The sequence below is a fragment of the Maylandia zebra genome, linkage group LG20, assembly GCF_041146795.1.
Source record: "Maylandia zebra isolate NMK-2024a linkage group LG20, Mzebra_GT3a, whole genome shotgun sequence".
NCBI classification, from domain to species: Eukaryota; Metazoa; Chordata; class Actinopteri; order Cichliformes; family Cichlidae; genus Maylandia; species Maylandia zebra.
The window spans coordinates 10,820,970-10,836,354 of NC_135186.1; the positions used below are offsets into that span (position 1 = coordinate 10,820,970).

The 15,385-nt window shown below is 46.5% G+C and overlaps 1 protein-coding gene across 9 annotated transcripts in view; it reads right to left on the minus strand.

Annotated features, from left to right (window-relative positions):
* Nucleotides 1-15,385, minus strand: part of LOC101486775 (potassium voltage-gated channel subfamily KQT member 2) — a 45,575-nt gene that overhangs the window by 8,537 nt on the left and 21,653 nt on the right. For 4 of the 9 annotated variants that reach the window (XM_012925153.3, XM_012925155.3, XM_076878258.1 and 1 more), the window contains exons 5-12: nt 15,170-15,295; nt 14,883-14,993; nt 6,945-7,040; nt 6,752-6,846; nt 6,072-6,131; nt 1,916-1,945; nt 1,218-1,271; nt 216-424 (exon numbers count right to left, since the gene is read on the minus strand). In XM_012925153.3, the coding sequence (XP_012780607.2) occupies nt 216-424; nt 1,218-1,271; nt 1,916-1,945; nt 6,072-6,131; nt 6,752-6,846; nt 6,945-7,040; nt 14,883-14,993; nt 15,170-15,295 (781 nt within the window). Of the gene's footprint in view, nt 1-215; nt 1,272-1,915; nt 1,946-6,071; nt 6,132-6,751; nt 6,847-6,944; nt 7,041-14,882; nt 14,994-15,169; nt 15,296-15,385 lie in introns of those variants that run through there. The other 5 variants (XM_012925154.3, XM_004572730.3, XM_076878261.1 and 2 more) reach the window with 3 other exon arrangements.

Consider the following 15,385-nt stretch of genomic DNA (forward strand, 5'->3'; position numbering starts at 1 on the left):
TCCTGAATGTAGTTTCATATTCACAACACCCACATCTCTTTTAATAAGTGTCTGCCATTTTCTACAGTTTTCATGATGGTTTGAATACAGTTTCTGAGGTTTCCCACCTACAATAATAGAATTCTCCAAGTCTCTACACTGTATGGCTGTGTATTCAGTTATACTACACAACACTACTACACTCATTCTGGTCAGATGATGATCAGTTTCCTCACCCTCTGAGTTTTGGCGCGAGGTGCTGCCCCGAGCTTTGAAGGCATTTTTCGCCCCTCGGTTCTTGTCGGTGAAGCTCCAGCTCTTGGTGACCTTGCTGGGGCTTGCTTCAGCACCATCATCTGCTCCACCTGGAGACTGGGCTTTCCCCTTGGACACAGGAGCCTTAGAAGGACTGGGAAACACTTTGTCCTTCAGACTCGGCTTCCGACTAAAAAAGGAAGTAACAATACAGTAAATTAAGCCTGTTTAACTCTGCATTTATCAGCATCATTTTAATGAAAGACTACCTGTAGCTAAATGTCTGTATTCTACTGTGTTTAAGCCCTAGCTTGTGAATTTGTAGAATTCATCTGCAATGTGATAATAAATCTTACCTCAGCAGAAATGCAAAATGGGCAATGTCCTACAGCAGAAGGAGCCATGTCCACAAACGAACATAGTAGAGCATTCGGTGGTTCAGGCAAGCAGCAGGAAGCTACAAGCAGGCATGCATGGGAAGCAAAGTGACACTGCGTCTCAAAAGGAAGAGCTGTGGTCTGGCTCTATGCAAAAAAAGTGAACACAAATCATGCAACAAAAAAATAAAATCATCGTCGTATGGCACGTGGTAACCATTAGGTAATCAGCAATATGCACCTTGCCTGCTGAACGGGGCTGAGTGGGCAAAAAAGACAGCCAGCAAATCAACTGCAAGACGTTACTAAACAGAAACCATAAAAGAAGGATGTAAATCTGCACCTTTCCTGGGGAAAGGGTAAAAGTTAGAAATAGCTCTTTGTTGCTTTTACGTGTGAATCTCCTCATGTAGACATCAGAAACAGAGCTTCACTACGCTACAAATAGTAACAAGTCGGATTGTGTACTTTCCGTAGTGCTACATGTCCTTATTCTGTGACTCCTCTACCTTTACTTGCACTTGCAGAAGAAAAGAACATTGGTAGGAATAGAAGGAGACACACAGACTTGCAGTGCAGTTGTTAGTATCTGTGCAGCAACTATACCTAATAGCTCTCGGACAGCACCCGCAAAGTCTGTCTTTGTGTGCATTTTCATTACTGGAGTGGTGGGCAGTAGGAGGAGACACAAAAAAGATAAAATAGAAGTGGGTAGAATCACAAAAACAGCAGCGTGTGCCAAGATGCCAGTAACGCTTTACTGTGACTGTAATTTATTCCTCATTTAAAGAATAAAAATTTTTGGTTTTATTCATTTTGCCATTTAAATCATTGTCTGATTTTACACGTGAGTCTAAAATATGCAATTGGATTATAAGGAGGTTTGTCATTCAGCCACGATAAAGTGTTACCACCTTGTCAATAGTTACACTTGTTTTCTGTGTTAAAAAACAGAGTGATAGAAAAATCAAGCAAAAGTGTTCAAAATCACTTTTTCCCAAGGTGATGCTGAAAGGTAGACTATCAAAGAACAGCATATCGGTTAATATTTAATAAAGCTGCCAGTTGGGAATGAGGCCAAAGTGAGCTGATCTTTGAGCACCATGTGAGCAAATGCAGCGTGACCGTTCTTGAAGGAGGCACTTAACACGCAGCCACACCCATGTCAGACACACAAACCCCCACTCTCGCACACTGATGTACAGTAAGCACACTCCCCCAAGAAGAGTGTCTCAGCAGCAGCTAAGAGCAGAATTGAAGAGAAGGCAAAGGAAAGAGGCGAGAGATAAAACCAGATCACAGACCTGGGAGAGGTTTCTGTTTGTGACTCCTTCCTGTGAGCAGAAAAGGCATAAATGTTACACAATGTAAGATACAAGTTATGGACATGGATGAAAAATTATCTGTAAAAACCTGAAAAAAAAAAACCAATATATATGTTACCACACGGGGGCAGTGGAAACAAGTTCTAAACAACAGCAACAGTTGCCTGCTTACACTGAATGATCTTTCATATTTTTATGAAGATTAAATTTTGTGATGAGTGTCCAGTATTTACTCACTCTTCTGCAATGGTTTTTGTCTCCACTGACAAAAGAAACCTTAGGCTATTAAGTAAATACAAAAGGTAAATGGACTGGTTCTTACATAGCACTTTTCTACCCTGCCTGAGCACTCAAATCGCTTCGTTCACATACAAGCACTTTTTTCTATTCTTAAGTGCTTCCTATCTCCTATTCACACTTCAGCACCTTGGGGTTCAAAGAATCTTCATTTTCAAACCAACCAAAAAGTTGACATATTTTCTCTTAATATGTAAAACTACAGTGAGCCTCATAACACGACTCGAACAGGTATTCCTCCAGGATCAAACCTGGACCTTTATTGCTAAGATTTTGCATTCATAGGCAATTGGTACGGTGGCCCTGAGAGGCCAAATAGACTGCAACTTAGGAAAACCCCAGCAATAAGAAAAACGCTGCAAAAGTGCACAAAACACAACGGAAATAGAAAAAAACAAAACGGTAATAGGAAAAAGCAGATTTCCGAAAGCACAAGGGAAGTGTTTCTGGGGAGACAATAACCCGACAGACCAGTTGCAGGAACAAAATATGCTAAGAATTGCGCTGGGAGACAGTTAAAAGAAGTGGATCTATCGGTTTTGTGAGGAAAGAAAAGATGAGAGGTAAGTGTGTTAGCCTAACTATTAGCCTAAAAGTTCGTCATCAGTATTATATGAATCATGATAAAACACACCTACCATGTTTTGGGTTCCTGCAACTGGTCCGTCGGGTTATTTTCTCCCCAGAAACAATTCCATTGTGCTTTTTGAAATCTGTTTTTTCCTATTTTTGTTGTTGTTTTTCTTATTTCTGTTTTGTGTGCTTTTGCAGCATTTTTCTTATTGCTGGTGTTTTCTTAGGTTGCAGTCGGTTTGGCCTCTCGCGGCCACCGTACATTTGTTAGGCATACCTGTTCAACTGCTTGTTATCGCAAATATCTAATCACACTGCAGCAATTCACTGCATTGTGGCCAAAACGTCCTGCTGACATTCAAACTGAGCATCAGAATGAAGAAGAAAGGTGATTTAGGTGACTTTGAACATGGCATGGCTGTTGTGTCAGACAGGTTAGTTAGAGCATTATAGGAACAGGATCTGCTGGGATTCTCCCCACACAACCGTCTCGAGGGTTTACAGAGAACGGTCTGAATATATTATAATTATAGTAACCTAAACAACCACTTGTTACAGCCAAGGTATGCAGAAGAGCATCTTTGAACGCACAGCACGTTGAGCTTTGAGGTAGATGGGCTACAGCAGCAGAAGACCACACCTGTCAACAGGAAACTGAGGTTACAATTTGCACAGGCTTACATCTTCTGCTTCCAGCAGGATAATGAGCAACATCACAAAGCTCAAATCATCTCAAACTGGTTCTTTGAACATAATAACATGTTCACTGTAGTCAAATGGCCTCAACAGTTACCAGATCTCAATCCAGTGGAGAACATTTGGCTTGTCCTGGATCAGGAGATTTGCAGCATGGGGTGGCTGTAGCTCAGGTGGCAGAGCAGGTCAGCCACTAATCAGAAGGTCGGTGGTTCGATCCCAGGCTGCATCCTGGCTGCATGCTAAATATCCTTGGGCAAGATACTAACCCCATGTTTGCCTACTGGTGGTGGCCAGAGGGCCGGTGGCTGGCAGCCTCGCCTCTGTCAGTGCGCCCCAGGGCAGCTGTGGCTACAATGTAGCTTGCCATCGCCTGTGTGTGAATGGGTGAATGACTGAATGTAGTGTGAAGCGCTTTGGGGTCCTTAGGGACTAGAAAAGCGCTATACAGGCCATTTACCATTGTTATAACATTTGTTATAAAGAATTCAGGCAGTTCTGAAAGCAAAATGGGGTTTAACTAACTTCTACCAAGTAGGGCTGCTCGATTATGGCAAAAATGATAATCACGATTATTTTCACTGAAATTGACATCTCGATTATTTGACGATATTTATTTAACCCTTTAAGACCTACCATAGAACCAAGTCCGCCAGAGCTTATTTTTTTACATGTTGTAGTGCCATTTTTGGGAGCATTTCAAGTTGCTATACATCAATACAACTGTTATAGTCCATATTTTAATAATATGTATGCATTAAGTCCATAGTAACTACATTAATTGCAAAAAAGTGCAATAAACTACAAAAACATTAAAAATCGTTTTTGTTTTTTTTACATATATTTCTACTTGGGGAAATTTAAGAGGCTTATCCCTCAAAACTTTAAATACAAAAAAGTTGCAAAAAACAGTTTCCCACCACAGGAAATTTATTTTGAGTGTCTTCATAGTTTTATTTTGGAGATACAGCAATTTTTATATACTGCAGGAAAAACAAAAAAAACAATCCTATGATGCAAATTTGCAAAGAAAACAGCATGTGCATCAAAATAAACTATTTTAAGCAGTGCAATTCGAGTTCCAAGCATCCCAGCAACTATTCAGAAAAGTATAGAGTCAAACTTGACTTATAAAAACACCAGTATAGGCTTTTAAGGCCTGCAAGTAAAAAACTACATTTTCCGCAAAATGACGTCACTTCCGGTTTCGGACAGGAAACTGCAGACATGCGATAGTTTGCATTGAGGTCTTGTTCAATGTGGGAAGTGTTACGAACAGCTGATCGGATCGGCAAAGCGTGTTTCTGGAATATTATGTTTTTGTTCCTGCAAGCGCTTTTTATGCAATATTTGCAAAGTTATATGTGGAAGGAAACCGTGACCGAGGACAAGCTGATGGCATAAGATGTAAGTACAACTCCTCCGGTTTCATATGCAAAACAAATTATTGCGCTAGCTTAAGCGGTTCTGGTTCTACAGGGATTTAAAGGGTTAACAATAACAATGTATTGAATAATGACTTTAAAAAATAATATTAAATAGTGTGCAAATACTGATAACAGTGCAAATGTTTGCAATATAAGAAATAAATGAAAAATGTAAACATCTATGTTTAGTGAACTTTGCAGTGTTGCTCTGTGGTGCAGCTATGACACCGTAGCAAAGTTTACACACTGTGTCTACTTGATCCACGTCTGACTCCGCGAACCCATAATGTTTCCACACCACTGAAGTTTTTTTTACCTCTCTTTTCAACCAACGGCAGTCACTCTCCTCTCCAAATAACTTCTGCTTAGCTTCCCTCGGGTCCTCTTAATTGTTGTGACACGTTCGAAATGCAGAGAGGTGCGCTCGATTTGCCACACGGAGCAGCGCGAGAGTAAAGCACGAGGGAGGTGCTAATAATCGGCTCAGTCATTTTTAATGATCGTTGAAAGCCCAGATCGTAATCGTGATTAAAATTCGATTAATTGAGCAGCCAAGATTATAACTACTAAATTGTCTGGTAAATGTATATTAATGAATTTTCTAAGTGTCGCACAGGTTTTCCAATCAAGTGGGGTTGAAAATTTGCTCTGGCTATAGAGCCAGTGAAACTGTCAGTGTTCTTCCGTGCTTGCCCATTACAAATAAACTAATAGAAGAAAACAATAGTTTTAAAAAATGTTCCATAAAATTCATTCATTATGGTCACAGGTTGATGTTTGCATCAACAAGGTGTTTTAAAATAAATGTTTGGTTAGCCTCTTTTTTGTTAATCTACAGTAAATGAACTGAGTGCAACAATGAGCTAAGTGCACACAAAAGCTGGTAACACAAAAGGAAGGCAACACAGGAAGTGTAGCGCAAAGTGTGCGGCAAGCAGACCAGACTCACAGGGTTCAGAGATCTTATTCCTTTGTGACAATCAAGGCATTCAGTGTATATTTTGGGCAGTGCACATAGTTATTTCAGCCTCTGATGCACTGGTCCCTTCTATTTCAAGATCACTGAGTCACCGTTGGTGTCATCATAATGAGATCATGCTATCACACCAACAACTTTGTCACTCCTAATGTCATTGTTATACCTGAATGATTTGCCCTTCAGATTCCTCAGCAGGTCCAGCTGATTCAGAGGTGGGATAAGTCTGGGAAAAGACAAAGAAGAACTTCAAAGAAGTCGTTCTATCAAGACAGCCTCATCAGCTCAGTTGCAAAAGGTGAAAGTTCGCCTTTGGGCTTTTTAAGCTAATTGCCTTAAGTTATGTTCAGTTGGTCATAACCTTTTCTGCTTAAATTACAACTGGAATGTAAGTGAACTCATTTCAAAATAGACAACTAATGATTTTCTACTTCTAGATTAAAAGCAAAAGAAATCTGTGTTGTGAGAGTCGAGCAAGGCAGCTTATTTGCTAATTCATACAGCTGGACACCAAAATGTCTGCTTAATTTTTCAAATTGGCCAAGGGCAGTATTTGTCTTTTGAATAGCATTTCAGAGTGCCACTGCTAAGACTCTCATCTGCTTCTCCATTAAAAAGAAAAGCCTTATTAAAGCAGAAAGTGTAAAGCCACACCGGTGTGTGATTCTTCTGATCCAAGAAAGATGTTTAGAATACAATAAGATGAGGTTATTCTGTGAGCTCAGTTTTCAACTTGGCTTTCAAGGTTCAGAAAGAAGGCAGAATGTGATATGGGTAAACAGTTGTATTTCCTGAAAATGCTGAATAATGTGTAGCATGATTCAACCACTTTATTTGATCGGTTACCTGTACATCGGAATAGCTACAGTCTGCTCGTAAAAATCCCACGTGGACACCAGATCTGTACGGGAAAGGTTGGTGGCATAAAACCTCCAAGCAGCCTGGGTGAGGAAATTTTTAAAAAGGCTTCTCAGTTTTTTTGTTTTGAGAATTAAACAGTGTTTAAAATTGAATCTAGTGATCTTATCACACAATATACCTGTATGAGGCCTGCAGCGGGGTTACGTCTCTTCTCAAAATGCTTCTGTCTGTGCTGCTCTTGGACTTTGAGGGCAAAGCCAGAACCCAAGATGCCCTGTACAAAAGCAGAAACTCATAAAATAATCAGTGACCTTTACTGACCTCAGTGGGCCAGGAGGAGGAATTGCAACAACAGCAAGTTGTCTCCTCCTTGGCCCTGTGCTTCGTACGTCGCTTACTACATCCAAGATCAAATGAAACATCCAAGATCAAATCATCGCGCTAACCGTGAGCTCGCTAATCCGGTTCCCCGAACACACCTGCTGTTGACGATTAGTACAGCTGGATGAAGTAATGTGCGATCACTGGGTGCCGTAAAAGGGGATACGCATCGATAGCAGAAACAGTGATCGGCAACCCGCTGATTGGTTGGCGAAAATGGCGAAGGAGCGCGCTCGGTATTTTTCGGCAGCAGAGCAAGAACTCTTGAGTGAGGGATTTCAGGAGTTTCAGAGTTTAATTAAAACGCAAGGGAACACTGCAAAGGCTGCAAAAGCAAGGAGAGAGGGCTGGCAGAAAGTTGCTGACAAATCAAACTCGTAAGTAATCCAATAATAACAATAATAATGGAGTGGATTTATATAGCGCTTTTCAAGGCACCCAAAGCGCTTTACAATGCCACTATTCATTCACTCTCACATTCACACACTGGTGGAGACAAGCTACGGTTGTAGCCACAGCTGCCCTGGGGCAGACTGACAGAAGCCAGGCTGCCATATTGCGCCATCGGCCCCTCTGGCCAACACCAGTAGGCGGTAGGGTAGATTTATCATATCACACCATATTATCCAATATTATATTACATTATATTATATTGTAACGATGGTTAAGTGTTATTGTACAGTGACATGTTGGTGATCTCTGCACACTGTTGTTGTTCCTTTAAGATTCATGTTTGGTTGTGGTGTACAGGAAGGGGTGGGTGGGACCTGGTTGTTCTGTGTGTGTGCCAGGCTGAAGAGAGGTGGAGTTCGAGAGCGCTTCCCCCTGAGTTAACAACCCGCTGGCTTATGTGCCAAATAAACGGACAAACTGAGACCCCAACTGTCTGGTTCTTGTGAACGTTACATTGGTGTCAGAAGTGAAGAAAGAAAAAAGAACCCCAGAACGCCCGACACCCTGTTGCTGGCGACGCTTGCCGTTACGAGACGAGGATGTTGCCGGGCAAGATTAAGAAGGAGACGGAGGAGAGGGAGGTTCGTCCGCGCTCGCCCGCCCATGGAGTGAGGGAAACGGCGCTGCGGCTGTCTGCCGAGGCTGGATTTTCTCCAGGTTTGACTAGGCTCGGGAACTGTTCGCACAGCGGCCGCGATTCCGGCGGGAAGGAGTCGACCTCGCTTGGCGCGCCGTCACGTGATGTAAACAAACATGGCGGCGCCCAGCAAGCTGCAGCGAATATAAAAACGCCTAAGTTCAGCGGCAAGACGCCATGGGAAGTGTTTATCGCACAGTTCGAGCTGTTAGCTGTTGCAGCTGGCTGGTCTGAGGAACATAAAGCTCTCCAACTGGCTTTGTGTCTGTGTGAGGATGCAGCTGCATGCCTGCTGCTGCTGACCGAGGAGCAGAGGGGAGATTATAATGCTCTGGTCGGAGCACTTCAGAGGCGCTTCGGGCAGTATAACCAACCAGTGCTGCTGAGGTCGGAGTTCCACAACAGACGCAGATTGCCAGGCGAGCCCCTCCGCATTTTGGCCCATGAAATCGAGTGCCTTTGCCGGAGGGCGTATGACAGCATGCCACCATCAGTGCAAGCGGAGTTAGCTCGGGACCAGTTCCTGCAGGCCCTGAGCCCTAAAGAGCTCCGTATGCAAACTCAGCTTGCTCGGCCAGCCACACTCAGTGCAGCCCTGGAGCTAGCGTTGGAGAGGGAGATGCTTGCAGGATCCTCTGGGGGCACTGATGACGCACACGTGGTGAGGGCTGTGTCAGCACCTGTGGAACAGATGGAGACGCCAGCGGGCTTGTGCAGTTTGGTGCAGGCGGCTTCGCTGCAGTCGCCTTCCCCTCGGGCTGGCCCACACCGCCGACCACAGAGCTGCTGGGGATGTGGACAACCCGGACACCTCATCAGGCAGTGCCCCAAGCTTGCAGCGGTTCAGGGAAACGCCTACGGGCCCGTGTAGGCGGGAGTACACGGGCCTGGGAGAATGACATCCCCACACCACCGCCACCTCCACCCGGTGCGGCCATCGCTGTGGGCTGGACCCAGGTTGGCGGCTTTTGCCATGTTCCAGTGACGATCGCGGGGGTGTCCTGTACGGCCCTGCTGGACACGGGGTCCAATGCAACGCTGGTCCGACCCGATATTGTCCCAACCGGAGCTGCTGTGCAACCGACTAATGTGCAACTTAAGACTGTGACCAGTGATCTGGCCCCAATGAGAGGGAGGGGAGTGTTCCAGTTCAAGGTGGGGGACCTCGGTGTGTCTTATGCTGCCTGGGTGGCTGACGTGCAGGACGCCTGCATCCTTGGGCTGGATTTTTTACGAGCCATTGGCGGTGTACTGGACTTAGGCAAAGGCTTCCTCGTAACCCCTGATGGGAAGAAGGTGCCGCTTATTCCTCCCCCGGTCTGCACAGCATCTGCCGCGGCGTCCACCTCCACCGCAGAGACCCCTGCAGACCCGCCAGCAGAACAGCGAGTGGAGGAGGAGGAGGAGAGGCTCTTAGCAGTGAGGAGTATCTGGTCAAAGAACTGTGAGGGGCTGACTCCACAGCAGCAAGAGAGTCTATGGCAGGTACTAAAAGAGTTTAGTGACATTTTTGCCCTGAAAGAAAGTGATGTTGGCTTGACACACTTGGTAGAGCACGTCATTGAGACCGGGGATGCCCAGCCTATTAAAGTGCGCCCACGCCGCCTGCCCCTGGCTCATCAGGAGGCTGCGTACAGAGAGTTGTGTGAAATGATGAAGGCGGGCATCATAGAACCATCTGATAGCCCGTGGGCCTCCGCGGTGGTGATGGTGCCTAAGAAAAAAAGTCCTAGGATGCGTTTCTGTGTGGACTACAGACCACTCAACAAAGTGACGAAGAAGGACTCTTACCCCCTTCCCAGGATTGATGAGTCTCTCGACTTAGTAGCCGGGTCCTCCTGGTTCTCCACCCTGGACCTGCGGAGTGGCTACTGGCAGGTGCCACTGTCCCCGGAATCCAGACCGAAGACAGCCTTCTGCACTAACAGGGGACTATGGCAGTTCAAAGTCCTGAGCTTTGGTCTTTGCAATGCTCCTGCGACCTTCGAGAGGCTTATGGACAGTGTGCTGGCTGGCGTCCCACGGCAACGGTGTCTGGTTTACCTGGATGACCTTCTAGTGCACGGGAGCTCCTTTGATGCTGCCCTGGATGCCCTGAGACAAGTGTTGGAGAGGGTGGCAGCTGCAGGCCTGAAGCTGCACCCCGACAAGTGCCACTTCATGAGGAGGGAGGTGGAGTTTCTGGGCCACAAGCTGGGTCGTGAGGGCATCAGCACGTTGGAGGAAAAAATTCACACCATTACCGAGTGGCCCACACCAGCAGACCAGAAACAGCTCAAAAGCTTCCTAGGACTGGCGTCTTATTACAGGAGGTTTGTGAAGGGCTTTTCCTCCATAGCCGCACCACTCTTCCACCTGCTGCAGAAGGACCGTGACTTCATCTGGACCCGGGACTGTCAGCAGGCGTTCGACACCCTCCGCAGATCGCTGACAGAGTCTCCAGTCCTTGCCCCCCCTGACCCCGCCCTGCCTTTTCTCCTGGACACTGACGCAAGTAATGTGGGGCTGGGAGCGGTGTTGTCGCAGGTTGGGCCGGAAGGGGAGAAGGTGGTGGCGTACTTCAGCCGGGTCCTGAACAGGAGTGAGCGGCGCTACTGTGTCACACGACGAGAGCTGTTGGCTGTGGTGGCGGGGGTGAGACACTTTAAGTACTACCTGTGCGGCACAGCATTTGTTATCAGAACTGATCATGCTGCCCTTCAGTGGCTGATGTCTTTCAGGGAGCCAGAGGGACAGGTGGCTCGCTGGCTGGAGGAGCTCCAAGCCTTCAATTTCACTGTGGAGCACAGAGCAGGGACGCACCATTCTAACGCAGACGCCCTCTCTCGTCGCCCATGTGCTGCAGCTGGCTGCCGTTACTGTGAGAAGCGAGAGGAAATAGAGCGGGAACTCACGACAATAGACAGAGCAGCACAGCTCGCCTGCAGGGCTCTTCTGGTGGTGGATGCAGCGGAGTGGAGGGCACGGCAGGAACAAGACACGGACCTGCTGCCGGTCCTGCAGTGGCTGGAGAAGGGGGAGCAACCCCTTTGGGATGAGGTCACTGGGTTTTCCATCTGTACCAGGGGGCTATGGGCCAAGTTTGCAGCTCTCAGGCTGAAGGAGGGGGTGTTGGAGCGTGCCTGGAAGGATCCTGCCACGGGGGAGGAGAGGTGGCAGGTTGTGGTGCCAAGGTCGCTGAGGTCAGCTGTGCTGGAAGCCTGCCATGGGAGCACTGGCTCCGGCCACTTTGGGGTCTCCAAGACTCTCCGCCGCCTCCGCCAGGGCTATTACTGGGGTCAACAGCGGAGGGACGTGGAGGACTTTTGCCGCAGCTGTGATGCATGTTCCTCACACAAAGGGCCACAGGACCAGTCCCGGGCTCAGCTTCAGCAGCAACCAGCAGGAGCCCCAATGGAGCGAGTAGCTGTGGACGTCATGGGCCCATTTCCTCGCACAGACAGAGGAAACCGCTATGTTCTTGTGGCCATGGACTATTTTACCAAGTGGCCGGAAGCATACGCCATCCCAGATCAGGAGGCTGAGACGGTCGCTGATGTATTAGTGGAGGGGATGTTCAGCCGCTTTGGAACAGCAGAGACCCTCCACAGTGACCAGGGGCGTAACTTTGAGTCCAAGGTATTTGCTGCCATGTGTGAACGCCTTGGGACTAAGAAAACCCGCACCACCCCACTTCACCCCCAAAGCGATGGGCTGGTGGAAAGGTTTAACAGGACGCTGGCCCAGCAGCTAGCCATCCTTACCTCAGAACACCAACGGGACTGGGATTACCATCTTCCCCTTACCCTCATGGCCTACAGGTCGGCAGTACAGGACTCCACCCAATGTACGCCTGCCCTGCTCATGTTAGGGAGAGAGCTGAGAACTCCTGCAGAGTTGGCTTTTGGGAAGCCCCCGGATGCGCCAGAGGCACCACCGGGCCGGGACTACGCAAGGAAGCTGCAGGACCGGCTGGATTCTGCACATTCCTACGCCCGAGAGCAGCTGGCGAAGGCAGGCCTGCGCCAAAAGAGGAATTACGACATCACCACTAAGGGGAGGCACTTCCATGCTGGGGAGCTGGTGTGGGTCTACAGCCCAAAGAGGAAGAAGGGACGGTGTCCTAAACTGGATAGCAGCTGGGTGGGGCCTTGCAGCGTCCTAGAGCGAGTAGGGGAGGTTGTTTACAGGGTGCAGTTGCCTCCTAGGGGGAGGATAGTAGCGCTGCACAGAGACCGGATGGCCCCCTACAGAGGGCAGTCCCTCCCCTCCTTTCCAGAGGGACGTGTACAGAGCGTCCGTGACCCTGCTCAGAGGGACCCCCGACCGGGGCTGCGTTCCCCTCCCTCGGACTCTCCACCCCAAAGCCCCGAAGCTCCGCGTCCACCTCAGGGGCTCAGGAGGTCAAGGAGGGAACGTAGGCTACCACCCCGCCTCAGAGACTGTGTCGTTCCCTCGGGGACGAGGAACTTATTGCTGGGGGGGCAGTGTAACGATGGTTAAGTGTTATTGTACAGTGACATGTTGGTGATCTCTGCACACTGTTGTTGTTCCTTTAAGATTCATGTTTGGTTGTGGTGTACAGGAAGGGGTGGGTGGGACCTGGTTGTTCTGTGTGTGTGCCAGGCTGAAGAGAGGTGGAGTTCGAGAGCGCTTCCCCCTGAGTTAACAACCCGCTGGCTTATGTGCCAAATAAACGGACAAACTGAGACCCCAACTGTCTGGTTCTTGTGAACGTTACAATATTATAATATGTTATATTATATCCCCTTTCACATTAGAGCCACAACAGGACCCACTAGAACATGGGAACAAGTAAAAGTGGAATATAAGAATATTCTACAGAATGGTAATATTTATCACTTATATTGCTTGTCGTCTCTTGGAAAGAGACCCTGGAATACTCTGTTTGTTTGTTCATAACAGCAACCAAGAAAAGGGCAGAGCAAAAAAAAAGACAGGTGGTGGTCCTGCACCCCCTCGTCAACAAGTTGGTTAAGTAAATAATACCCTCACGGGAAAATCGATATCTCTCTATGAGCACACTGTCGCGCTGAGCTAAAGGATCCTGTCTGTCCCGCAATATACGCTGAATTCTGAGGACTCTCCTTATCAATCTTGCACCTTCCGCAATGGGTTGCTCGCGTAAACGGACAGGATATGACTGCGACAGACTTCCCAAATCCACCTTCGCTTTTATAGCCGTGGTCTCTCATCTTGATTACACGAAGTAATTTACAATTACTACTCTGAAATATGAATTACATCTGTAATAATCACATACATGTAATAGAATGTTAATAGTACATTTCCCTTTTTTAGGGAATGACCTGTATGTATCTGTGTGAAATCAATAAAAGGATCAAGTGCTGCATTATCTTTAGTTACATTGATGTTATTTATTTATGGTGAAACAGTGGTGGAATATCGCTGTTGCTTTCGTATGAATGACGCGGACATACCTGCGTGGCCACGATCTAATCCTGTTTACATAAAGTAAACCTGCTCCCCAGCAGGTTTACGCTTACGGCTCTGTTGCTATGACAGCAAGTCCCGGATGGGCTTCGGGGAACCGAACGATCCAGGATCACGCGAAATCGTCAACAATCTAATCCAGCTAACTCACTTAGCGCGGTACGAAGCACAGGCCCCTTGTCCCTTAACGGTTCTCCGAAGCAATCCAACAAAACATCTGGGGTTATAGAAACCTGAGAGGAAATGCTGATGTTAAATGCTGTGCCAAAAGTAGTGACAGGAAAAGTGATTGCTGATCAAGTACAGTTTCCTGTATGATTGACAGAACGAATGGGAGCTGCTTACTCAGAGCTTACTGCTGAGTGTGATATCTTTAAATCTCAGGTGGAACAACAAACACTGACACGTACTTTAGCCACTGAAACTACATCATCAAACTCAGGCTTTCTAAAGAAAACGTGAATAATGAGCCAAGTTTTTTCAGCTCCTTTTAGAAGCATCGGTTGCACTAAGCTTTCTTTGGACTATAAAAGACTGGATGCTTGTCCCAAAAAGACAAACATTCGCAGTTATTTCCTCACACTGCTTCTATGGTGTTTTAGTGATCTGATGAATACTGATGAATCTTATTTTCACTGTCGCTGTACCTGTAAAAAAACTGGCTCTCTAGCTCAACTACATTCACCACCTGGTTGCTGCTTTTTTATGTCAGTTATTGGGCAATGGACCTGCTTGAGTGATGAGATGAGCTACATGATTTGAATAAAAAGGTTAATGAGAGTCATTGTGGGATAAAACAGGATGTTTTCTGGGCTTTAAAACGAAAACATTTAGCTGATAGACACTAAAATGCTAGGTGTTGGGTGCTAAATGTGCTATCCTGTTGTCATTTCAGGTTACTCACTTGATTAGATACATTTCGAATCCATAATGTTGAATCCATAGCATGAATGCACTACTGTAGTTATGATATCAAACTAAATGAAACCATAACCTATGGAAGAGCCTGCCAGAGAACACAGAGTATATTCTCTTAGGGCAGAGCAGTGAGATCAGGCAGATATGCACTTACAGAGAACATCATAATGGAGAGAGAGTAAAGGCATATAAATGAGGATCATTTATGATGTGCACTTTGTGTGAACTCTTGTCAGCGGCTTCAACGCCCTAAAGACAAGCCTACATACTTACAGCAGGAAGGGCAAAGAAGGCAACGCCGATCAAGCTGAACGTGGCTGCTAGTAAGCGTCCATTCCAGGTTTTGGGAACCTTATCACCATAACCAATGGTGGTAAGAGTTATCTGGTACAAAAAAAAATAAAAAACAAACAAACATTAAATAGCTTTTTTAATACCTTTTTTTTGTAAAACTGGAAATAAAGTAAAATGAACATTTCTAAGCGGAATATTTGTCAAAAATGCATGTTGTAAAACAGAAAGCAAATACTGCAGATCCATGTTGTCCTTGTTAGTCTTACCAGCCCCCACCAAAGAGCATCAGCATACGTGTCAAACTCATTATTTGACTCCTTTTCCACGGAGTAGACCAGGAATGAGGCCAGGATGAGGCACAGGAAGCCTATGTACCACGCTGTGATGAGCTCCTACAGAGAAAACCAATACAGTGACCACTGGGAAATTAAAGTAATTAAGTGTCATCTTGAATGCTTTGCAAAAGTGGCAATGTAACCTCT